We start from the raw sequence: 26,256 nt of genomic DNA, 5'->3' as shown, positions 1-26,256 counted from the left end.
TAAAATACGGTTTTGTAAAAAGACTAGGTATTTTAGAGAATTAGAATTATGAAAGATCCACTTAGTAGAACTATGTAGGGAAAAAATATAGGTAATTAAAAGTAATAGAAATAGAAGTAATAATAGTATTAGAAGTAATAGTACTAGAAGTACTAGTAGCATTGTGTAGTATAAGTCAATAAGCTGAAAAACATAAGGTATTGTAACTAAGAACTAAGTTAGTTTTTGATAAAATAGCACTGAGTTTTATATCTTTTGTGTCTCACTATTCATTGAGAATGGTAATAGAATAAAATATTTCAAAACTCCTCTCGGTTACCCCATCTCTGTAAAACCCAAGAAAACCAACAATTCCACTCTACTCCCAAGGGAACCTGTCTAAAGACTTTTTTCCCTAAACAAAGAAGAGCTTTAAATAAAACAGTCACACAGCAAACAAAACACACTGGAAAGCTTTACAACAAATGGCTCAAAATGAAATAAATGTCTCATACTTTCCCTGATCAGGGGTCCTCTGCAGCATGGAGGAGACCTTGAGCAGGGTGCTGTAGTCCCTCAGCTGGGAGAGCACGTTGAGCAGCAGCACGATGGAGCGGTTCATATGAGACGCGAAACTGCCCGGCCGGTCGATCTCATCCACGGGGATGCGCCAGATGCCCTGCAGGGGGAAAGGAAACTTCAGATGGGGAGCCAGATGGAAAAAATGTAACCAGAGGGGGAAAGGAACCTTCAAATAGGGATCCAGCTGGAGAACACACAGCCTGAGGGGGAAAGGAACCTTCAAAGGGGGATCCAGATGGAAAAAAACACACCCAGATGGGGAAAGGAACTTCAAATGGGGATCTAGACAGAAAAAACACAGCCTGAGGGGGAAAGGAACCTTCAAATGGGGATCTAGACAGAAAAAACACAGCCTGAGGGGGAAAGGAACCTTCAAATGGGGATCCAGCTGGAGAAAACGCACCCAGAGGGAGAAAGGAACCTTCAAAGGGGGATCCAGCTGGAAAAAACACAGCCTGAGGGGGAAAGGAACCTTCAAAGGGGATCCAGATGGAAAAAACACAGCCTGAGGGGGAAAGGAACCTTCAAATGGGGATCCAGATGGAGAGAAAACAGCCTGAGGGGGAAAGAAACCTTCAAATGGGGATCCAGATGGAAAAAACACAGCCTGAGGAGGAAAGGGAACTTCAAATGGGGATCTAGATGGAAAAAACACACCCAGAGGGGGAAAGGAACCTTCAAATGGGGATCCAGATGGAAAAAACACAGCCTGAGGGGGAAAGGAACCTTCAAATGGGGATCTAGATTGAAAAAACACACCCAGAGGGAGAAAGGAACCTTCAAATGGGGATCCAGCTGGAGAAAACGCACCCAGAGGGAGAAAGGAACCTTCAAAGGGGGATCCAGATGGAAAAAACACAGCCTGAGGGGGAAAGGAACCTTCAAATGGGGATCCAGCTGGAGAGAAAACAGCCTGAGGGGGAAAGAAACCTTCAAATGGGGATCCAGCTGGAGAAAACATAGCCTGAGGTGGAAAGGAACCTTCAAAGGGGGATCCAGATGGAAAAAACACACCCAGAGGGGGAAAGGGAACTTCAAAGGGGGATCCAGCTGAAAAAAAAACAGCCTGAGGGGGAAAGGGAACTTTGAATGGGGATCCAGCTGGAGAAAACACAATCAGAGGGGGAAAGCAAACCTTCACACAGGGATCCAACCAGATTTCCTGCAGAGGGGGAACAAGGGAAACCTTCAAATGGGGATCTAGCTGAAAAGGACACAAAAGGAAACCTTCACACAGGGATCCAACTGAAAAGGACACAACCAGATTCCCTGCAGAGAGGAAAAGAAAACCTTCAAATGCAGATCCAGCTGAGAAAAACACAGCCAGAGAGGGAAAGGAAACTTTCAAATGGGGATCCAACTGAAAAAAACACAAGAATCTCTACAGAGGGGAACGGAAACCTTCAAATGGTGATCTAGCTGAAAAAACTCCCTGCAGAGGGGGAAAGGAAACCCTCAAATGGGGATCACACTGAGAAAAACACAACCAGATTCCCTGCAGAGAAAGAAAGGAAACCTTAAAACAGGGATCCAACTGAAAAAACCACAACCAGATGCCCTGCAGAGGGGAAAAAAGGGAAACCTTCACACAGGGATCCAGCTGAAAAAAACAAAACCACATTCCCTACAGAGGGGGAAAGGAAACCTTCACACAGGGATTCAACCAGATTCCCTGCAGAGGGAGGACAAGGGAAACCTTCACACAGGGATCCAAATGAAAAAACCACAACCAGAGGGGGAAAGGAAACCTTCAAAGAGGGGATCCAACTGAAAGGGATACAAGCAGATTCCCTGCAGAAGGGGGACAAGGGAAACCTTTAAATGGAGATCCAACTGAAAAGGACACAACAGGAAACCTTCACAGGGATCCAACTAAAAAGGACACAGCTGGGAAAATAAGGAGCAGATTCTGCAGTGGAATTTCACAGAGGGACAGGGGATAAGGGACAGATAAAAGCTGAGCTCCCCCAGACAGTGAGATATGGATTTAAGTCAATTGATTCCTGCCAGCAGCAAGGCTCACAGGAGCCACAGCAAACCTTCTAAATGTGCTTCTGAACTGTTCCAAGAAAGAGCAAGCAAAGCCCAAATTATACTGTGCATTTTTCTTCAGTGTCAATGAACACACCTCACCTAGTCAAAGCTCAACTAACCAAAAAAATAAGGAGTAACCTCAAGTAAGTTTTCCTGGCCTGAAAGCTGTTAATATGCACTCACAGCAAGTTTCTATCTTCAAACAATCTGTTATTAAATGTCTTAGGAACTTGGTGAGAGCCTTGATATCATCAATGCTCACTGTGGACTAACCAGTCCAAAAGGAAGAATTAGATTCCTCAGCAGAATCCATTTTCTAGTGGCAGATTCAAATACTTGGCCATAAATTCTGAACCTTCTAATTAAATTTCTGGGATAAGGGAATCTTTGGGGAGCAAGGCTGGAGGCTGATAGCAAATATAATTTAATTAGGGTTAGTTAGCTCAGATTTTGCCATGTCTAATACATCTAATGAGATTGTTTTCAGGTGTTTATTGTGGATGCTGTCAGCATCCTAGTCAACCATACCCGAAAAAATGAACTGCACATAATACCATGTTTGTGTGTTAGGATGGGATTTACATTATGATCATTCACAAAAACTGCTGTTGCATCACTGCAAACCCTTCCCTTGTGTTTTATTTGGTTCTGAAGCTTTTCCTGTAGCAGCTTTCTAAGATGAAAATCCTCTGATCATGTAAACAAGCAGGAAAGAAAAGTCTCATTGATAGGAGTACCTGACTGGAAAAGAGTTTGCCTTTCCAAACCTGTTCAGAGAGCAGGATATACAAATATTTACTCCTTTATCTTTGTTTAAAGGTCTTGCTTAGATTTGTTTAGCTTTACTTTCAGTGTGATCAAAACTCTTCAGAACTTAATACAAAGTGGAAGCAAAGAAAATGATTACTGCAATCATAAATGACATTTGACCAGAAAGGCAGATCCATAACCCCCTGTGTAAAATGGACCTTTCCTTTGCATGTCTGCAGAAAATCTCTGGTTCCACTCCATAAGATGTATAGGAAGTTAGCAAAAAACAACACAGAAATATCAGAGGATTAATCTCCATGTTTTTACATGGAAAACAGTGACTTCAACTGGATATAATGCACAGACTAATCTGCCAAATTTCCTTGCTTTTCCTTATGCTCTCTACTCTTACTCCCTAGTGACCACACTAAAGCTGTTCTTCCTCTTGCTCCCTGAAGCTTTCTTTCAAGCTCTTTTTTGTAGCTTCCCTTCTCCAGACTGTGCCTCAAGGAGCACCATGGCCAAGCCCCAGGCACAGGCACTGCCTCCCCTTCCAGCAATGCCACAAACACCTCCCATGGCCAAGAGCTCACCCAGCTCCTGCAGGTGACAGCTCTGTAAACCAGCACATGCTTCTATTTCAACAGAGATGCCTTTTCTTCCTCCAAACCATACAATGGCTCTCCTTTCAGCCCACAGATGAAGCACACATTCTGGAGCTGCTATTTTTTGCTTCTCTGCACGTATGTAAACTGGGTTCCTGCCAAATCCCAAAACAAGTGAATGCCTCATAATGGCACCACATTGCAACAACCTACTTAGCCAATTTAACTACACAAAACAATTTATGGTCAACTCCAGCACACTGTAGGAGTGGAACTCTGCCAACGTGTAGGTAGGTTCCTGGTCTTTTTCAGCATTATCTCATCTTTCATCTGAATCAAGAGGATCACCTGGATCAGATACTGTATCTGGAATTAGCTGGAAATAATTTTGCAGCTCCTTCTCATATATCCCATGTATCCATTTTAATGCTAGCCTGGAAATTTAGTACTAAATTTTACAACAATTTAGTATTAGAGCCATTTTTAATGACAGAATATACAAACTGCATCCAGAAACCCAGGAAAAAGCCCCTCAGATAGAAACAAAGTTGTGTATTTTGGAGAATGCTGCTGTCTTCCAGGGCACATTAAAAGAGGTTAAATTAAAACTCACATTAGGGGTGTCGGGTTTCCCACTGCAATTACAAAAGTAGGACTGATTTTAAAAGGAAAGTCACTAACTTTTCATGTGTTGACTTGCAGCTTCATAAATGCAAAGCAGCAATAGATAGGGGTCCAATGTTCCACAGGCAGCCTGGAGGCAAAAGCAGAAAGAAACCTGCCACCAGAGCAATCTTCATTCCATCACTGAAACTGTGTTAAGCAATATGCAAAACACTGAGGGTAAAGTGAGTTTATCAGAGCTCATTTTGTGAGTCATATGGAACTTTTAAAACTGTGATTTCAGTCAGAAACTACAGAACGTCTTGTTTAAATCTCTTCCAAAGAGAAGTTTAATAAAACCCATCAGGTATTAATTTTTCCTTCCTAAATATCAATAAACTTCAGGAAGAATACTTCCAAATTCAGATCACACACTGCAACTTTTTTTAAGAAGCTCAGTGCTGGGCTTTTATTACTTTTAATAAAGCTTAAGAAATACACAAATGCAAAGTCTGTAAAGATGTAAGTGGGGAGAAGACCAGGAACTATTATTCAGTTTAACTAAAGATTTTATATCATCACTTAGAAATTGAGATTTGTTGGCAAAGTACACTCACAGAAGAGTGCAGATCCTTGTGCCAACAATTCCCAGTTCTTTGAAAGGTTTTGTAGCTGGTTATGGCCACTCAGGCTACCTGACAAAATGTCTCCAGCTCTGGAAGGATTTTCCATCCATCGCCCGCTCGTGTTTGCTGGCCACCATTGCCAGCGCTGCAAGGTTCTCCTCCCTGCAGCCACAGCCAGCAGAGCTGTTTACACCAAACCAGAGCAAGGAGTGAGACACTTCCAACAAGCCCAAAATGCCTCTCAGGATCCAAAACATCAGGCTGCTCTCCATGCCTTCCTGGCAAAACAAACACGCCGCAAGAGTGGGGGCGGGGGAAGCCTGACACACGCTGCTAGGGAAAAATAAATCTGGGAGCACTGAAAACCCTGCAAAGAACTTCATACTGAACATGGCATTAAATAGAAAACTGAATAATGGAGCCAGGCTGCCATAATGCTGGTGACACTTGTACAACTGTTTTTCAGCTGGGGCTGGGGCTGTGCCTCCCCCTGCAGAGCTGCAGCTCTCTGGGACTTTCTAGTTCAGGCACTGAAAATAGCAAGGAAGGAAGTGCTTATTATTCCTCCATGCTGCTTACTCCAGAACTTGAGGGGAGGGGATTCCCTGGGGTTTAGGAATGCCTCTCTGAGGAGGAGAGGCTGACAGATCCCAGCAAAGCTCCCTGGGGATGGCTGCTGCTGCCAGGCACAGCTCCAGGGTGAGCCATTTTCTAAGCACTGATCAAACTTTACTCTCTCCCTGCTCCATGGAAATGGAGAAATGCAAGTCATGCTCCACATGATCCAATTCACATATAACAAGCAAACACATAAACCCCACACTAATACAAATAAAGACTTCCCATTACTTAACTCCCAATTTTTCTTCCCTTTTTTTTTTTCCCTAAAGGGTCCTGGAAGTTCAAGTTGCACTACGTACAACAAACTGTATTGCAAATGCCCAAACCAAAACCAAACATTTCCTCATCTGTCAGTCTCAGTAATGTCCTGCTAAGAGCCTTTAGTAAAAATAATTTAAATATTAAGATTGTTAGAAAGTATGTCAAAACTAGCAAAATAACTAATTAAGTGGTTCAGGGAAGGCAACAATTAATAATGTAACATACATGGTATTTCAAAATCATGAAATTGAACTAGGCACAGCTGTATAATCCCTGGAAAGTTCCCACTTTGCTAAAGTCTCTGCTTTTATATAGGGTTAAGCACAACATACTGAAATACCACCAGTTTTACTCATGTCCTGTCTTTTTAGTTACTTATTTAATTTTATTGTCTTGCTCTGGGTGCCTGCAGAGGAAAGGAATATGGTTGAAGCTGAACAGGTTCAGCACACAGGGTTTGAGAGTTCTCTATGTGAAGTCAGGAAGGTCCAGCACAGAGCACTGAATGTCCCCACCCTCCTCTGCCAGCATGGCTTTATTTAGTGCTCCCCTCACAACTTCCTGCCACCTCTGAGCACAACCATTAAAACCACTGCCCCCTCCCCCACGAGGCAAATTTCTAAACCATCTTTCCTCAACCAACCTTAACATGCTCCCCTACCTCTTATTATTTTCCTCTGTCACCTGAGTTTTTCTTCTTTTCTGCAGATAATTCTATTATTTTTCTTCCTCAATTCCTCACTGCATCCCCACTGCTATCCAGCCTGTAATGGAACAATTCTGCCTCTGTGAACAGGAATGCAAGTGGGCACAGAAGTATTAGGAAAGGAAAGCAGAGTATTCAGAGTATTAAAATTGTTATCTGCAGGGCCTGTGTCATAGAGCAACCCTGGCTTACTTAACTGAGCTGATTTCAGGAAAATCCTACCAACTCTTCCAGACTATAGTTATTACATAGAACAGTAACAGAATGAATTTAAAAATATGATAATACATAAATTACATTTTATCAGCCTGGCAAAGGAAACAGAAATAAAGGCAAAACTGCAGCATCTCCTTTCAGTAAGTGAAGAACAAGCAGGATTACAATTTCTAGTCTATAAGGCAAATATTGTCATTTTCTTATCTTTTAAATACACACACACTTGGAAATGAATAAACAGCATGTATGCATTTTGGAAGAACTGTGGAATTCTGTAACTTTATTTTAGCAAAGACAGCAGCATGAAAAAATATTGACAAATGGAAGTGCTCCACATGTTCCAATCATCATATGCTGATAAAGAAACATAATGGACAATTTTCACCTCTTATTTCTCTCTTCAATATACAATGTATTTGCAGGGCCTTAAATTTTAGACTTCTCTATTTCCAGAACAATCATTTTACAGTTGATTTGACTTTAAATTGGTTTTAACCCCATGAAAAGAACACCCAAGCCACAGCCACTTTGGGAGACTCTGAGCACAAGGCAGGGACATGCACACAGGAGGCAGGGAAAGGGAATTATTTCTTTGCTGCATAAGAATTAAATAAAAGCAGAAATGCCTTGTTCAGATGAGTTACAAGTTCAGGTGGAATTAATGAAACAGAAACTGAGGCCTGGAGATGGCCTTTGCAGAGCTCTGGGTTTGGCCACTTGCCAGGCAGAATCTGGAGGTTTATGTTCACCCAGTCAGGAGGCTTGAGGAGTTTTTACTCTGATGGTTCCCATGTACCATGTGATTTCACAACCATGTCAACAGAAAGTCACATCACTTTTTTTTTTTTTTTTAAGGGAAACAGCTAACTAGACTGTAAGAAAAGGAAATAAAGAAACTCTTCTAGTGCATGGCTGTGACAGAAAGAAAGACAAAGAAAGAAAGGAAAAGCAACACACCAGCCTCTTGAAACCTGGTTTGAAGGTGCAGTTGTGCTCAAACAATAACACAGCTGCATTCCCTCTGGGGCTCTGCAGCAGGCAGCAAACACAATGGGGAAAATGCAGCAAACACAGGAAAATGCAGCAAACACAATGGGGAAAATGCAGCAAACACAATGGGGAAAATGCAGCAAACACAGGAAAATGCAGCAAACACAATGGGGAAAATGCAGCAAACACAGAGGTGTGAGCACAATGCACCAACCTCGGGGTGAAGGGGCTGCTCCCTGCACTGCTCCTCCAGGTTAACACCAACAGGGTGCTGGACCTTCCAGCATCCTTCTCCAGGGCACTCCAAGAACTCCCTCTGGTTCAGTCCCTCATTCCTCTAACCTGCAAATCTGGGGTGCTAAAGCAAAAGTGGATTTGAAGATAAAGCTGTGGAACACTGACTTTTTTTTTTTTCCTCTTTTCTGTTGCCAACATTAACAAAGGTTCCCTTCTGGACAGCTGGACAACTTCTCAAGCTGGAAGGTCAGTTCATGATAAAAAGATTGGAACAAATTATTTAAGTACATTTATCATCTTTCCTCTATAAGTTGCTCCCTTTTCCCAACTGTATTTTAGGGGAAAGAAAAAAAAAAGGATTGGTTAGGAATTAAATTACCAACAGTTAAGTTTCATTCACTGTGTCCTGCAGACAATTCAAGGTTGCCAAAGGGATGCAGAAGAGCAGAAGTCATCCAGAGACTTAGTCAGGCTCTTCCATCTACTCAACAGAAAACACTGAGGAGTTTCTCCTCACTCATGCTGGAATTTCAGATTCTGCCTCTGTTACTTCAGTACCCTTTTTTGAGGTACATTTTGGTTTCATGTCAGGTCCCTGTCTGAAAGAGTTTGGAATTTTTTCTTTGGGAGGATATAAAGCACAGAAATCCAGAGAGCACAGACTGCTTCTGAATCTTCTCACACACAAATGACTTGATGCAGAAATCTAATGAAAGAATATGAGAACTTTGATGGCAAAATCCTTTATTAGTATTTTGAAATTTTTAGCCATTTTCTGGGGTCAGATGTGAGAAGACTTCTATACCACCAAAATAAATGGAGAGCTGGGCACATCTGGACAGTGACAGGGTGCTGGTTTCACCTAACAGACAGCCTTTCCTTGAATTAAGAGGATTTTCCTGCTAAAAACTTTTCTGTGTATCTGCTACAAGCTGACTGCCTGGCATCAGATGCAAATGGCACTAAAAGGCAATGAAAGAAGCTTGGTACATCCATGGGCAGGCTTCTGCACCAGCCCTCTGAGGACATCAGCAAACTTTCATTTTTTTGACAACACGTGGCATTAATTGAATCTAATTCCACACATCTCTGATACAGACACACACATTTAATGGTACCACCCAGAAACATTTTACAGAGGGGAAAAGGCATTTAGGGGATGTGGCTCACCTGAGCTATTGCAGGCTCCAGGTCAGGATGAGATGAATTACAAACTAGAAATTACTATTTCCCTTAAACACAAAGGATGATGGCTAAGGCATAAAAGATGGCAAATGTTAGGGGACATAAATTACAACCAGAAACTTTGTCAGTGGCAAACCAATGCTGAGCCCCAGCATTCAGTCTTACTCCCAAAGGAGGAGCTGCAGAACCAGAGAATTTGGGTTAACACAGAGCTGGGAGAAGCTGCTGGCTCCCAGAGAAAAGCAAGTTTAAGGATTATGAGATATTTTTTGTTTTCACCCATAACCCAACACTTCTGTCTGCACAGTGACTGTCCCAGGATCCCCAGGGGTTACAAAGCAGGGTCCAGGCACTGTAACTGGCATTTTTTGGGGAAAGGCACTGTAACTGGAGTTATCTGGGGGAAGGAACTGTAACTGGAGTTGTTATTTGGGGGAAGGAAGGGTACCTGGGGATCCCAGCTGCAATAATGTGCCCAGCCCCAAGGTTCTCACCTCAGCAGAGACCTGGAGCCACTGCAGGGGTGCAGAGGAGGCCACAGAGGTGATCACAGGCTGCAGCAGCTCTGTGGGAGCAAAGGCTGAGAGAGCTGAGGCTGCTCAGACTCTGGGAAAGGCTCAGGGTGGCTTTTCAATACTTGAAGGGGGGCGAAGAAAAATGGGGACACAATTTTAGCAGGGCATGTACAATAGGACAAGGGGCAATGGTTTTAAATTAAAGAATTAAAGAAGGGTTGATCTAGACAGGATATAATGAAAAACTTTTTTTTTTTTTTCACAATGAGGGTGGCAAATCACTGGCACAGACTGCCCAGAGCAGTGGTGGATGCCCCATCTCTGGAAACATTCATGGTCAGGTTGTACAGGGCTTGGAACATCCTCATCTGGCTGAAGATGTCCCTGTTCTTTCCAGGAGATTTGGACTGGGTGACCTTTAAAAGCCTCTTAAAACCCAAACTGTTCTGTGATTTTACAATTCTGTGATTCTACCTCAGCCTAATTTTAAGAAAATTGAAAATTGCTTCAGAACACAGAACTATCAGCTATCATTTCTGAGTACCATTTGTAGCACCCAAAAATAGTGAGCCTGGCACAGAGCATTGCTGGGGTTATTCTGACAACACTCCTGCCTTAAAAACTGCTTGGGCACAAAGCACAACACAGCCTCCACCATCCAGAGCAGTACATGCAGCCCCAGGAAGGAAAGGAGGACAAGAACTTTGTAACACTGAGTGCTGTGCTAATTGCTGAGATTCAGCACACTGGTAATGTAGGATTCACATTCTGAATTAACATGAAGAGCTGTTCAGAGATTCCTCATGCTCTAACACTGCAGGAAGGGTCCCCTGCTTTTACAGAATGTCACTTCTGCTGTTTCAGCCTGAAACTCTTCAGGCTTGAAGGATCTGAAGGAATGCATTTTCACCTACTTAAATACCAAGTTTTAGATGTAAATGACTGATTATCCAATACATAAAGACTCATTGGTTTTGAGTATGTTAAACTAGGCTGTCAGAGTGCTAAAAAGTTATTTTACCAAAATACTCCAGTTTTTATGCCAACACAAACTGGTCTCCCATCCTACATCCCTTGCTTTGCAACAAACAAAATGCTTAACTGCCCACTCCCACCCAACAGCTGACATCCAGCATCCCTGCACTGACAGCCCAGACTTTCAGCTTTTACTCTCCTCTACATAAAGAATCACAGAGTAAAATTTCAAGATGAGAGTCCATAAAATCCCAGTGTTTGCAAAATATTTCAGCATGTTCATCAAATGCTTAGGAAAAGTGACATATGCACCTTTACATTTTACATCTATATCACTGTGCTAGACTCCAAGTCTCAGAAAATATCAAAAGCTAGAGGGCTGGATCAACAACTCAGAGGAAAATGCTATCATTTCAGAAAACAATACTGATAAAGCAGTCAGTGTTCTTTCTTGTCAGTACCAAATCACTAGAATACATGGCATTAGGAGATCCTGCTGAGATCTTTGAGCCTGAAGAAATATAAATCAAAAGGTCCAGAAAATGCTTGCTACTAATTTCCATCACCATTTTTGAAAACAGAAAATCCTCTACAGCAGCATCAAATGGCAGCTCATAAAATACAATCAAGTGATGTTCCTGGTAGAGAAAAGACTTCACTTTAATTTTATCTTGATAAAAAATTATATCTTCATAAAAATTACCCAGAAACATCCTCCTTCAAAGATGCATTTTTCAGACAACACTTTCACCTCAGAGTACTGTGAGTGACCACACAGCCACACCACCTGACTTTGGGGGCCACTCAGGGACTTTTCAAAAGAGAACATTTTTCCTCAGTGACCTGTTGGGTAGCTTTTCTCAACTGTAAGTAAGAAAAAGTAAAGTAGGCTCAAGGTGACACAAGAGAAAATCAGGTTTGTGGAGAGCACATAGTGAAACTTGGTCAGGAAAGGGCCATGTCATTGCTCAGAAGTGACAAATCCATATGTGACAACTGCTCTGCCTGGGCACTGGTAATTTTCTTTAAAGCTACTATGACCTTACATTCATAGTTTATAAGTTTAGTTTTTAGTTTATAAGCCACAGATTTCAAAACAATCATAGGTAGGGGGTTTTGCAGCTTATTGAATAACAAATCATGATTATGAAAGAAGCTAGTTAACCTCACTGAATAGACTGTGAAGTTATTTATAAAAATTAAGAGAGCTGCATATTGGAACTTAATGAAGAACTGTCAGTACTTTTAACAGCACTAATATAAACAAGCTTTACCAACCAAGGTGAAATATAAAATGCAATACATACCAGGAATAGTACTAAAAAAATATAACTGTTCACTATTGGAAAACACTTTTGGAAGTGACAAGAATGGCATGTTCTATGACAGGCTGGTATTTTGGTATGTGCACACAATCTGGAAGCACGCAGAAATACTCAAATCTTTTGTCAATGTTGAGAAGAAAAATAGCAATGGAAAGCAGAAGGAACAAACATTTAAACTCCTCTAGTGTTCTGACAGAGGTAAAGTGACAGCAGGAGCCAGCAGAAAAGCCTTTCAAACCAGAATCCTGTAAGATCTGACTAGGGTTCCCTGCTCCTTTTTCTAAGGGCAGTTCTAGAAAGACTTGTGTTTGTAAACACATGACTTAATTCGTATTTGAAGGTCCCAGCTCTGCCTGAGGTTTCCTACTGGCTTAGGAATGACAGAAATACACATCCTGGATTTCAAACAGTTTGTCGGCTGAAGTTGAGGGCAGGAAGCAGCTTATTTGAAATAGGTAGTAAGAAACAATTATTCCATAATAGAGGTTATGAACCAGAAAAAGCCACATGCAGTGGGTACAGCCTTGGGGAAGACACTCCTCTCCAAAAACCACAGCTCTACATGAGTTTGCACATTTCATCCTCAACAATTAAGAGCCTCCAATTAAGCCATTAGGAGCTGACAAGTAATTAATTCCATTATCTCGTTCCCCCCCCCTACAGCAGCATGCACAGCACACTTCCCTTCTCTGTCCAGCAAGTGGAGGCCCTGAAGGAATCCTGACGGCTATAAAAGGTAAAAAAATCTCTTTCTGTTATGCACCCCACAGCTAATCTCAAATTATCTTTTCTCCTCTGATACAGGAATTCATGCAACAAAAAAGAATTTCAGTAACTCTGTTTCTCATGTATTTTACCTTTTTTTTTTTTGCGGGGGAGGACACATATGTGTGCTAACACCTTATGCTGTCTTGCTTTCAGACACTGCCAGGACTTCCTCAGAAAAACAAAAGCAGCTCTTTATCCAGTTGTAAGAGTTAGTGGAAATGCCTAATTCAAGCAAACAGCAGCCTGCCTAGCACCCCAACTAAAGCTGACTGATCTTTGGTAACACCAGAGGAACAAGCCATTGCAGGGAAGCAATAATTTAATTACCCTATTTACAGTAACATAAATCACAGTATACACAGGGGAGCTTCAGTGCTCAACCAGCAGCAATACCACAAGAGCTCAGTCTGACACAAGGCACGGCAGAATCAGCTCAGAAGACAGGGTACAGTGTTTGATTTCAGTGATACTGTGAGACAGAAATTATTTGAGAACAACCAGAGTAATTATTGAGGGGGAGGAGGAGTTAGGAAGGCCTCAACATTTAGAGTATTTCAGATTCCAATAAAGATGCTGAAAACACACAACAGTGCTATTACTGAAAACAGTATCTGGGTATTCAAGATGTCAACCTGAATATGCTCCAATAGAAGGGACACAACTTGCAGCTCCCTGGGTAATAAAAACCTCTACAGCATATGCTTTAATTCTTAGATCTGCTTCATGCAAAATGCCCCCTGCACACACAAAAATCTGCCATTGCTCAAACAAACAGAGGCTGCAGTAAATTAAAAAACCAGAATCGTGGAGCTGCCACAGCCAATGCCGCAAACAGCATGTGGCACTTGCTTTATGCACAACACCAGAATTTACTGCAATTAAGACATACGTTCTAAAATTATAAACATGTGACCAGACAAAGCTGACTGGTTTTAACAAACTGCTAATTAAATTGGAATCCTCTTATCCTCTCTCTCTCTCTTTAGCTGAATGAAGCAGCAACTGTTCCAGCATCGTGGCTCATGCAAAACAGGCACGGAACAACAAACAGGCTTTGCTGTTAGGTCAGCGCTGAGCGGGGGAATCTCCCGTGTGCGCCCGGCTCTGGCAGCAGCGCAGGGAGCGCACATACAGCACAGCTGGGCTGCTCTCTGCTCGGTGCCACCCCGACCGAAAAGCCCCTCAAAGCTTCAGGGCTGCATTAGGAATGAGGGTGCTAAGTAATTCATCCCACCCAGAGAGCGGAGGAAGGAGAAATCCCAAACAATACAGACCGAATCGAACAAAAAAATCCCTCACCCTTTCGTCCCCCCTTCCAAACTTCTCTCGACTCCTCCGTTTCCCATCGCCCTCAGGATTTGCCCGTGCAGCAAAGCAGCTCTGTTCAGCCTCTAACCGCAGGCGAACCGAACTAATGAAATAAGTATTTCCCAACCACGACGGCAAATGTCATCAGATCTCATCTCCCTCCCTCCGGCTCGGATGAGCCCAGCGGCGCCCGCAGCCCGCCCAGCACCGGGAAGGGATTCCCCGCAGGTCACGGCCAGCCTGAGGGGAGGCTCCGAGAGCCCGCGGGCGAGCGGAACGGGAAAGGGCAAAGGCACGGCACGCCGAGGAACGCCCTCCAGCGCGGGGGAGCCGGCAGCTGTTCGCGCTGCTGCTGCGGGCACAGAGACCGAACTTCCTGCAGCACCGCATCTGTGCCCGCCGGAGCCCCGGCCTCCCCGCGGGGGAAGTTCCCCGAGCCGCCCCCCGCACTCACCATCACCGAGGCGCGGGCTGGCTCCGCCGGAGTTCCCCGGCGGCCGCGGAGCCGGAGCGCGCCCGCCCCCGCCCGGGCCCCGCGCCGCCCCCGCGCCCCCACCTGACCGCCCCCGCCCGGCTCACACTTCCTCTCGCACCGGAGTTGCCCGAGCCCTGGAAGCCGCATACCTCGGATTTCCTGCCGCCGCGGACAGTTATTTATTTTATTTCTGCCTCTGCCTTCGCCGTCGGGAGGCTGCGGGCCGGGGCCGGCCGTGCCTGACAAGAGGATGTCGGTGCCGCTTACCGCCGAGCCCGGCTCGCAGCCATCCCGCTGAGGGCAACGGAGCCAACAGCTGCCGCTGTCGGTTCGCGAGCATTAATAAAAACCAGTTATCTGCTCCCACCTGTCCGCCAAACCTCCCCGAAATATTCCCTGACCCAGTTTAACCCCGCGGCTGCCGCTTCACCGCCCTTCACCTCGCCGCCACCGAAGGCCCGTCCGTGACCTATTTTTCCCCGGCGCGGCCGGCTCGCTGCTGCGCCCGCAGCGCCGAGGCGGCGGGGCCCGCCGGGATGCTCGCAGCGGAGCCGAGCCCAGAGCCACCGGCCGCCTCCCCGCCGCAGCTGCCGCCATGGCCGGGCGCGGGGCCGCCCCCGCCGCGGCACAGCCCGCACCGCTGTGCGCTCGCCCCCGCGGGGCCACCCCCGGCTCCCCCGCACGGCAGCGACACGCGGCGCCGCGGCCTCGGACACCGTCCCCGGCTGGCACTGCCACATCGTCCCCTCAGACACCCATCCCGGGCTGGCTCTGTCACATCGTCCCCTCAGACACCCATCCCGGGCTGGCACTGTCACATCGTCCCCTCAGACACCCATCCCGGGCTGGCTCTGTCACATCGTCCCCTCAGACACCCATCCCGGGCTGGCACTGTCACATCGTCCCCTCAGACACCCATCCCCGGCTGGCGCTGCCACATTGTCCCCTCGGACACCATCCCCGGGCTGGCACTGCCACATCGTCCCCTCAGACACCATCCCCGGGCTGGCACTCTCACATCATCCCCTCAGACACCATCCCCGGGCTGGCACTGTCACATCGTCCCCTCAGACACCATCCCCGGGCTGGCACTGTCACATCGTCCCCTCGGACACCCATCCGGGGCTGGCGCTGGCACATCGTCCCCTCAGACACCATCCCCGGGCTGGCACTGTCACATCGTCCCCTCGGACACCATCCCCGGGCTGGCACTGTCACATCGTCCCCTCAGACACCCACCCCGGGCTGGCACTGTCACATCGTCCCCTCCCCGGCCCCTGCGGTGCTGCCAGGGGTGCTGCTGGCAGCTCTCTGGCTCCAGCCCTTTGTCACTTCTTTCCTTACGTGCTTCTGCCTTTCTCAAACTGTTTGAGGGGGAAAACAAAAGATCTCCCCTTGTCGTTTCCCCCAGACTTCTCTCTCCCTGCTTTTGATGATTTTGGTCAGTCTCCCATTAAGAGACCCCAAATGTGTGCCAGCCCGCTACCAACCTCAGTCCATGTAATCCTGCCTCACCAACTCACTGACACATCTTCCTCCATCTCAGCTCAGCACAGCTAAACTCATCTTCTTTTCCCAGCCACTGATCCAGGCTCTGAGATTACCTTAATCTCAGAAGTTTAAACATTTTATCTTTACTTGCTCCTTTCTCTCACTTCTGCAGGCAGGGCAATTGCTTTGACCTCTTCCTTGCCTTTCCAAGCACTGCAGGGACCTGGTTTGGTTTGGATTTTTTCCCTCTTCCACTTACTAGGATTATTCTGAAGTGCTCAAAATCCATCCTGTTTACTAACACCTCATGTTTTAATACCTTGCTTCTCAACCACAACAGTACCCACTATAAGTAACACCACTATAGGTAAAAATCAGGTATTAACATTATCTTCCTTCCCCATCATTTTAGCCACTTTTTACCCATCTTTTCTTCATGTTCCTATTTTCTTAGCACAGCAGTCCAAGGGTTCTCACACTGAAAGCCCTATACACCTTGCCACTTCCTACTTATTTGCATAAATCATACACATACTTCTACACTTTACAGCATCTTGAAAAAATAGCTAAAGAATAATTCAGCTACCCTATTTACCTTCTATAAAATTATATTAATCAACAATACCCTGTGTCTCAAACTGTAAGAGGGTTTAAGTCTTTTGTTTTAAAGATTTCACTATGGGCATTGCCACTCTCTAAAATAACCCATGTCTTCACTGCCTCTGACATCTTTCCACCAAAGGTAATAACAAATTCTATATTGATTAACAACACAGTTTTAACACTACCACTTCAAAAATCCATTAACCTTTACTCTTTTGACTGCATAGCACAGATTTACATTTTAAATACAGAACTGAAATGAATACTTACTTTCTATGTATTCATGCAAATAAGCTTCTTTCTGACCTGCCCTTTTTCATCTGCTCCTTTAGTCACATTAGAGTTCCTGTCTCCTCTATTACACTGGGGCTTTTTCCTGTGTATTGTCATTTTTTATGCAAATTAAGTAGTTGCTGTACCTGGAATTAAACACACTGTTGGTGTTCACTCATTTGAAATTGTCTCTTTATCTTTAAAGTTTAAAAGGATATGTTTTTCACCATGTATTATCTTTGATTCTGTCCAATTCCAAAGGTTTCTTATCAACTTTTTGTCTCTCTGACTGGCATTTTCATTAATCACCATGGTATTTCCCATGTTTGCACTGCAGACTCCTACAGCATACAGCATTAGTCAGTTGTCTGAACCCTCAGAAGCAGAAGGAATTTCGCAATATTTGCATGTGCAGGTGTACATAACTTACAGTGCTACTGAGCAGAATAATTCCAAATTAGTTACCTAAGGTAAAAAACACATCTGCTGGATGAAGGGTAGGTGGCATCCCTGTGGGAACAACCCCACAGCACAGGATTTGGATATGGCACATGTTACAGAGATGCTCCAAATTCAGAAAGGTTGTGAAGAACAAGTGGATAGAAGCACCTGGTGCTCATAGAAAGGGACTGAAGCTTTGGTGCTGGTGTCAGAAATGACCCTGAGTTATTCTCAGGCACCCACCCACACCCCTGGGAGCTGCAGCCCTGTGCAGGCACTGCTGCTCCAGGCTCCTGCAGAGGGGGGCTGGCACCATCCTGCTGCTGCTCCTGGGTCAGACCCAACACCGCCTAAAACCAAAGGCCTTTTCACTCACCACTTTTATACAGAGCAGTATTTAGACACAATATTTAAGTTTTCTGGTTGGTTAAGGGCAAAAACTGATACACTATTTTCTTGTTTTATTAACTGAAGACACTGTGCAATGAGGGCTGTAGAAACAGCTAACTTCTACTGCTTTTTAAGTTTAGTTTAGGTGATACAGGACCAAAACAATGCGGCTTTATACATTTTGGCAAGGAAGGATGGATGGGAAAAGGACTGACAGAGCAATTACAGGGAACTTGAAACATGCCCAGAGTCAACAAGATGACCTAACATTTGTCCTTTTAAAAATAAATACTCAGAATGAATAGTTTCAGCTCAGCAAACTATCTCTGAGAAAGGAAAACAATCATCCTAGGTGCCACTGGTAATCCTCAAAGACCATGTCCTATACTTGCCCTTCAGTTATGGGAAAGACCATTAAAAACATTAAAGACCATTAAAACTGACAAGTTTGTACTGCAGTCCATGTTTCCTACTTTGAGCCTCATTTAATTTTTTTTTTTTTGTTTAAAAATCTTTGGTTCTTCAAATCAGCACCAATCAGGAAAAGTCTGATGAACACCTGAGCCAGAATCACCTGCAGTGTGTGAGCTCCAGCATGTGCTCCCCAGTGCCACAATACAAGGAGCCAGATGGAAATGATTTTACACTTCTGCACTCTGGGATTTCTCCATGAAATGTTCCAGGGTGAATAATGAATGTTCACAAAGATTGAGGCCTCTCTGCACTGCTGAGATAAGGGTGCCAGCTTTCCTTGCAAACACAACATATGAGTTTGTTAAGGTCATTTGAAATTCTGTTCCATTTTCAAATGGGATTTTTCAGTTTGAAGGATATGCACTGTAAATCCTAGCATGAACTCTATTTCCACTTAGTAGAGGTAGATTTCACCTCTTGTTTTTAAGGAAGTAGGACATTGTTTTCACTTACAGATGACTTCATTTTCCTTGTAGAGATAAGAGTAATCTGAAGTTTCCAGTTCAGTGCAAGTCCTACAGGAACTAGAAAGTATCATTCCTCCAGCAGCAGGATTTGCCTTCTTTAACTCAAGTATTTTCTTGAGTTCTTTCTTGTTTCTTTCTTGCAAACAGTAAAATAACAATAGCTACCAAATTGAAATATTTGCCTAGAAACCCCTGTCTAATCCAGACTGGCAAATTTTGTGGTCTTATATAAATATTTTCCAGGAAAATTTCTCTTTTCCATCAGTGCTAGAACTGAATTTGATATAATTTTACACCTCAAAAACTTACTCAAGAACAGCAATTTCTACAGATAAAGGTACTATTTTGGGAATTTCAGATGGACAATATGCTGTCTGTCTAGAGACAAACAAATATAAAATCATATCAAATTATTTGCCTACACATGACATTTGAACTGTAGTTCTCAAAAGAGCAAATGGAAGAAGAAAGAACAAGTGCAAATGGAAAAATGGGAGAGGAGGATGTCAAAAGGCAGCAATAGGAAGAAATGAAGCTGAAAGGAGACTTGGAACAGAAATCTGCAGTTCATTGTCTTGCTGTCTTCACCTTGCTGCCCACATACTTAAAAGACTTCAGCTTCAGATTCATCTCCTGGTGGGCCTTTCATTCTGTCAGCCCCAGTCTGCTGCTGGAGACAGCTCTCAGACACAAGTTTGCAGGAAGAAAGACACTTTGCTTTGCTTTACCTTATTGATTTGAGAACATACAGAGGCAGGAAATCTTACTCTGGCTCAATTATTCACAAAAGGCATGCAGAGACTTGTCAGGTTTTGAAGGGAGAGAAGTGACATATTGAGAAGACAGTGACAAAATAACCCAGCAAATGGGCCTACAAGGGAATGGTTTACCTGCCTAGCCTGTCACCCTGATGCTCAGCCCAAAACCAGTGGCTGTGACTTCCAGCAGTGATTTCAGACAGAGCAATACTCACTGACTGCTAATTCACAAAGTGGAGACCCACCCTTCTGCTTAAAATGATTTGTGCCACACTTTGTCAGCAGGGTCACACTGACTGATTGTCTCAGTGCTGGGCTGAGAAATCCTGGGCAGGAAATGTGTAATGCAGTTAAATCCTGTCTATGTGTCTCCTCTTTTCTTCCCTAATTCAAATCCTTTTGCTTTCTAAGTGCCTGGGTGACAAGGGGCACAACTTGGAATAAAAACTTTTATTGCACAGGAGTGGATATTTCTGCATGTCAGCAAGGGCAATGGACTGCTCTGGAATTTCACATCAAGACACTGATGATCTCCAAAGCAATCAACACTGGGTTTTTTCATATATTCTTCACTTGAAATTCTGTAACACAACCTACCAATGCTGAGTCTGTTTCCTACCAAAACTCCCTCCAGCTGGAACACACTCACTGCTGTTAATTTAAATTTCAGTCAGTTTCTAATACTTTTATAGCTGATTGTTCTGTTTACAAACTATATAGAGCATTGCTTATTTGCTCATGCAATTTAAATATTGAAAAGAAGGTTTTAAAAAAAACATTTAGTAAAAGCCTAAGCTTCCAAAATCTCTTTGTTTGAAATAAGCTTAACTTTCAGAAAATCTCTGTATACATAGTTGCATGTTTTATTTGAAACACTAGAAAATGTGAAGTATTATTTTTGTTGGTCCTAAAAGTAATGTTCTCTTTAGTATAAATAATTCAGAAAAATACTTTTGCTTTCTTATTAATTGGAAAAAAAATTACAATGAAAATACCCTGACTTGAAACCTGCTGGGAAGAAAGCAATTTTCAGTAAGACCTTTAGTACAGAGCTGTCAGTCTAAGGGCAAACAAAGCCATATGTTTTTCTTTCAAGCCTGTTGAAAAAACTACTGTGCTACAGGCATGAAAACAGCACCTTTATGTGTCACTAAATACAATTTTTAAGGATTAAGTTTATCCCATTGTCGGTGTTTCAGCTTACAAAGTGTTTGGAATGTGCATTTCATTTCAACACTTCCATTCCCTTCACCAGTATTTTCCCTTTTGCTACCAAGAAAATACCTTTGAAATCATTGCACTGCATTCACCTCAGAAATCCCAGCTTCATTATTCAACAACACAGACTTGCAAGGCCTCCTTCTCTTTAAAATCTGATTTATGATTCTATTTCAGCTTTTTTTTTAACACTGAATCTGCCACGAGCTGTGACACGCATGGATTACAAACATGAAATATGTACTCTACACTGAGCAGATCCCAATGACAGAAGGCAGTGCTGTGGTGTCACTGAGTTTGGGATGGCTGCATACAAACTTCTCCATGGATGAGCTACATGGACATAAAAGCCTAGCCTAGCTTCAGGTTTGTCCACATTTTTGGAAATACTTTACTCACTTCAGTATCACTGGAATAACTGGAGCCTGGTGATTCTGAAATGCTGTAGTTGATAGTTGTACTATTAATTAAGAAAAAAAGGAGCAACAAACCCCAACACACACTTTTAAACCCTCAGTGTAGTCTGTCAGGAGGAATAAACCAGGTATATGTGAACAGAAATCATTTTAGCTGTTACACCAAGCACATTCAATTATCTCAAACATCTGAATACTTAAGAAAATGCCATTGCATTAATGACTCCCACTAGTTTCAGTCTGCTAAACAGGAGATCATAGTCTAAGTGCTAATTCACTTTGAATATACACACAGGGAGCAGCTGAAGAGATAAAGATTTAAATAGAAAATGACCTGCTAGGAGTTTCCAGTTCTGATTTTTACTGTGTCAGCAAACCAAATAGCCAGCAAAATTCATAATTCATTCTGAGTAACTGTAAGAAGTGCTTCAAGTGAAAAGCTTGTGGTGGCTTTTTTCCTGATTTTCCTTCCTCTAACCTATAGAAAAATTAAACATCTTCAAAAAATCCGATTTTGTGACACTTTATTGACAGGAGGTGAGTAAGCAAACTGGAGGAGATGGAGTAGAGGTAACAGAAATGAACAAAGGCCATAAAACTCCTGGAAAAAAGCCATTTGTCACTCAAGCTCTTACAGAAATTCCCTTGCTGGATCAGGGTAATACATCTGAGTGTTCAGAGGAGCATGCTGAAATACTGACCACTATGGGCTTCATTACTTTCACTCACCCACTCAATCCTATTTTGCTTTAATTCCTTTCAGGAGCTGAGAAAGTCACCTTGCCTAAGTGGTCACCCTGCTGTTTCCACAGCAGCCACCAGCAAACTCCAGAAGTGCTCACATTATGCCAGGAAATCCTACCTCCTCCACAGGAGCCAAGGAGTCTGCAACAATAACACACCATACAATATTCAACATTTTTACTCCTCTAACTTCAGGAATTTTGCCAAAAGATGGAGTAGCATTACTCAGAGAACTCCCACTTCAATGTCCACATTTCAGCTCTGTGCAGTGACATTGCAAACTGGTCAGCCCACACAGCAAGAGAGATGCTCTTACCTACCATCATCTGCCATCTTCTGCATCCTAACCTCCTTAACTTGGCCAATTATATCTTGCTGTAGCCATTAAGTTAAAAATATTTATCTGAAAATGCTGCTTGCTTGCACAGGTACACACAGGTTTGCATCATGCTGCTCTCATCCCACATTCTTCTGTTTTCATTTTTGCACTAAGGCACTGTTTATCCGTGACAAATACTTACATCCTTTTCCAGAGAACTGAAATTCCTGGAATATTTCTCATTAAATGCACTTATTTAATAAAATAAAGCTAATTTAACTATTAATTCTCTTCTTTCTACAAGGATGGAAGTTATTATAAATTACCATAATTCCAGGTAAATGAAAACCATCCCTGGTGCAGAAGGAAATTCTCACAGGGTTTCAGAAAGGCAGGATGAGCAGTTTGATGGAAGTGCTTTCGTGTTCCCTTACAAATGTGCCATTTGGGGTCTTTCAGAGTGAAATTGGTATTTTTACCAAGACAAGATACAGGAATGAAAAAAATCTGCCATACCTGGAATATGGAAGAGGCAAGAGCTGAGCAAGATATACAGGCTGATACCTCTCCAAAAGCAGTCGTGGAAATATCTACAAAATTGAATGTACAGAAGAGGAAACTGCCTTGGTTAACATCACAGAATCCTCTGAACAAACAACTGGAGGAAACGGCTCATCAAAAAGCACTGCTCACCCTGGCTTTATCACACACAGCTCCAGCTAAGGAGGAAGAATTGAAGAAAACTCCTGAGAATGGCTTGATTCTGGCTCCACATTCATTACAGAAATGCTCCTCAGAGTGATGCCACCAGTTTTAGAACAAAAGAAGGGAGTATTTAAAGACAAAAGGTACAACTTCACCACTTCAGACACATGGACATTACTGCCTGCTCAACACTCCTGTGTGAACTCCACACATGGATATTAGTAGGAATTCTGTGTCAAAGCTTTCAGAGAGAGACTGTAGGAACTTGTAGGAGAAAGGAAAGCTAATGGCAGCTAATACAGATACAATTTTATGTCTTAGATTTTCTTCAGTGATTCCAGATTTAGTCTTTTCTGGGTTTGTTTCCTTTGTTTTTTTTTAATGCAGCAGTCTACACTGCTGTAACTGTTCTTGCCGTTTATTTCCATGATAAAACTGGGAGAAATCACTCATAGTAAGAACCTGCAACAGCTAGTCTGATAAACAGACATATAATACACATAGAATATAAAAACATGCATTTTAAAGACCTTTCATGGATCACCACCTTTAAAACTCTGTTCTCCTACTGTATTTAAAAATCTTAAATTAGTTTTAAAAATCCTATTTATATTTTTTTTAAGAGGAAAGAAGCCAATCCAAGGGTAAAAGTAACTCCATTAAGTGCCTAAAGGTAGCTCTCCCACCCGTATCTGATACACAGAAAGCAGATGGAAAAAACAAATAATGGATTTATTCATTACACATTTGTAAAAGGACACTGATCACACAGTATTCCAGCAAGCCTCCACCTTTCAAATACAGTTTAGAGTGGGTGGAATGGTTGCTGCTAGACTTTTAAGATCCAGGTTTAAAACAAAGTGCTTTATGTCCTCTAACACTACCATCTCCATGACAATCTCTCTTCCACAAAGCAACAGCTTCATTTATTTCAGGGTCATTTGCTCCCTTGCTTACCTTTGCCTAGAAATTCATCTACTCAACAAAAGAAGAAACTTTTCCTAGGGAAACAGAACGGGAAAAAAAAAAAAAAAAAAGCTGTTTAATATCCACTGGCACAAATGACAGTTCCAAAGCCCATGCTGTATCTCCAGGGGTTTAGATTTATTGGCATCTTTACTAGCTGGGCCTTGGAAGGCTGCTGGGCCTTGGAAGGCTGCAGAGCTGTCCAGGAAGAACAGTGTGTATACAGTGAGACAGAAAACTCTGTGAACGACGGACATTTTTCACTGATGAGTTCTGTTTTTCCAAGAGGATGGAGTGAGGAACTGTAAATAACATGTTGGGCAGAGGTTGAAAAAGTTATCTAGCTTTTTATAGGCAACTTTAAGACTCCATTGCTTGCTGGGTTCCTGGGCTCAGGCCAATCACTATGAAAGTTTCACTTGCACAGTTAACCCCTTGCTTGCCTTGTCCCAGAACTGCATTAAGGTTGCAGAAGAGAGAGCAAGTGACAGACAATGAGAGGTACAACTCCTCAGGACCTGCTAAAAGCATTCTTTCAACTAAAATGTTTGAAAATCAGTGGGCAGGGGATGGATGAATAGAATGAAATCAACTTTACAGATGGGAAAACAAGAGACAAAGATGGAAATGGCTTTTTTCTGACAAAAGAACAACTATCAAGGGTAAAGTCAGAAAATAAATAATTTCATTTTAACTCTGACTGTAGGGACAACTTGTATCATCCTTTCCTGCATCCTCTTTCCCCAGTGGAGGCCATTTACCATACTAGATGAGAAAAACAATGGACATATAACAATCATATTAATGATTACTTGACTAAAATATGTGGATTTTTGAAAAGCTACTTTTTTCCACATAGAAACAGTTGTCCTCAGTACATTCAACAGAGTCACAGTCACTCATCTTTCATTCATTCAGTTTCATAAAATTAACTTTCAGTCATGAGAAAAGGGTTGGGCTATCACCTTATTATGCATTTTTATGAATCAGCTTGTCCAAAATTTAAGTACTTATTAAAAACAAAAAAAAAACCCCACCTCTAGTTTCTATATTTGATGCAGAAATAATCCTGTAAATAAGAATTATATGTAACCAATGCAAATATGCTTTCCTGAATCTGCAGGCAGGTATGACAATGATTTTTTTCAGTAGGATTTCCTTTATCCTGTGGTGCAAGGAACATTCAAGGATGAGTGCTGGAAGCATCACACCTGTAACATTATTCTGCTCTGCAGAAGATACAGTGAAGGGTAATGGAGAAAATTAGCAAAGACCAAAAAGGAAGAAAACCAAGGAAAAGAGAATGGGAAAACACTGATTTGTTTGCATTTTTTAGTCTTCCAAACTTCAGCTTGTACTGAAACTATAAAATATCTGCCATTTATACAGCTGACTGTATTTACAAATTAAGGCATATGATCATGGAATCATGTGGCTCAGGAGGGACTCCTGGAGGGTTTTCCTTTATCCTCAGCAGTTCTCCACACAAATATGTCTTCACCACAGCAGAAATGGTTTCCTCACCCAGATGAGGAACAACAGGTCTATAATGTCATTATTGGGGAACGTGGGGAAAGCTGTGAAACCCTTGCTAAAATTCCTGGGGCAGCAGGACAGGCAGGCAGTGAGGCAGAGCACAGGGTCTGTGCCAGCTGTGCCCCAGGGCAGGCCCAGCTCTGCAGCCATGGTATTTTCTGAAAAATCCTTTCCTTAGGACTTTTTCTCCTGAGAAGCTGAGAGACCTCAGGAACAAACTGTAAACATTGATTATCTGCTGCTGTGGAATGGAACAGGTGCATCTGTGATTTGGTTGTTTCTAATTAATGGCCAATCACAGTCAGCTGGCTCAGACAGAGAGTTTGAGCCACAAACCTTTATCATTCTTTTCCTTTCTATTCTTAGCTAGCCTTCTGATGAAATCCTTTCTTCTATTATTTTAATACAATTTATATCATATATTTAATATAATATACTTAATTTTTATAATATTATGTTTAATTAATGTATTTATATTTATCATATATATAATATATATCATAAAATAATAAATCAGCCTTCTGACACATGGAGTCAGATCCTCATCTCTTCCCTCATCCTCAGACCCCTGTGAACACCATCCCACAGCTCTCCCAGCCCCTGAGCCCAGCCCAGCCCTGCTGCCAGCAGCAGCAGCAGCTCCCCAAGTGCCACATCCCTGCACAAGGAGAAAATCTGCAGCACAGAGATGTCT

The 26,256-nt window shown here is 42.9% G+C and overlaps 1 protein-coding gene across 5 annotated transcripts in view; it reads right to left on the bottom strand.

Moving 5' to 3' along the window:
- The window catches only part of CABIN1 (calcineurin binding protein 1), a 116,569-nt gene that overhangs the window by 30,420 nt on the left and 59,893 nt on the right, over positions 1-26,256 (bottom strand). For all 5 annotated transcript variants that reach the window (XM_063172944.1, XM_063172949.1, XM_063172946.1 and 2 more), the window contains exon 31: positions 495-658. In XM_063172944.1, the coding sequence (XP_063029014.1) occupies positions 495-658 (164 nt within the window). The remainder of the gene's footprint in view (positions 1-494; positions 659-26,256) is intronic.

Source organism: Melospiza melodia, chromosome 20 (genome assembly GCF_035770615.1).
Source record: "Melospiza melodia melodia isolate bMelMel2 chromosome 20, bMelMel2.pri, whole genome shotgun sequence".
Lineage (NCBI taxonomy): Eukaryota > Metazoa > Chordata > Aves > Passeriformes > Passerellidae > Melospiza > Melospiza melodia.
This window is presented reverse-complemented; position numbering and strand designations above follow the sequence as displayed.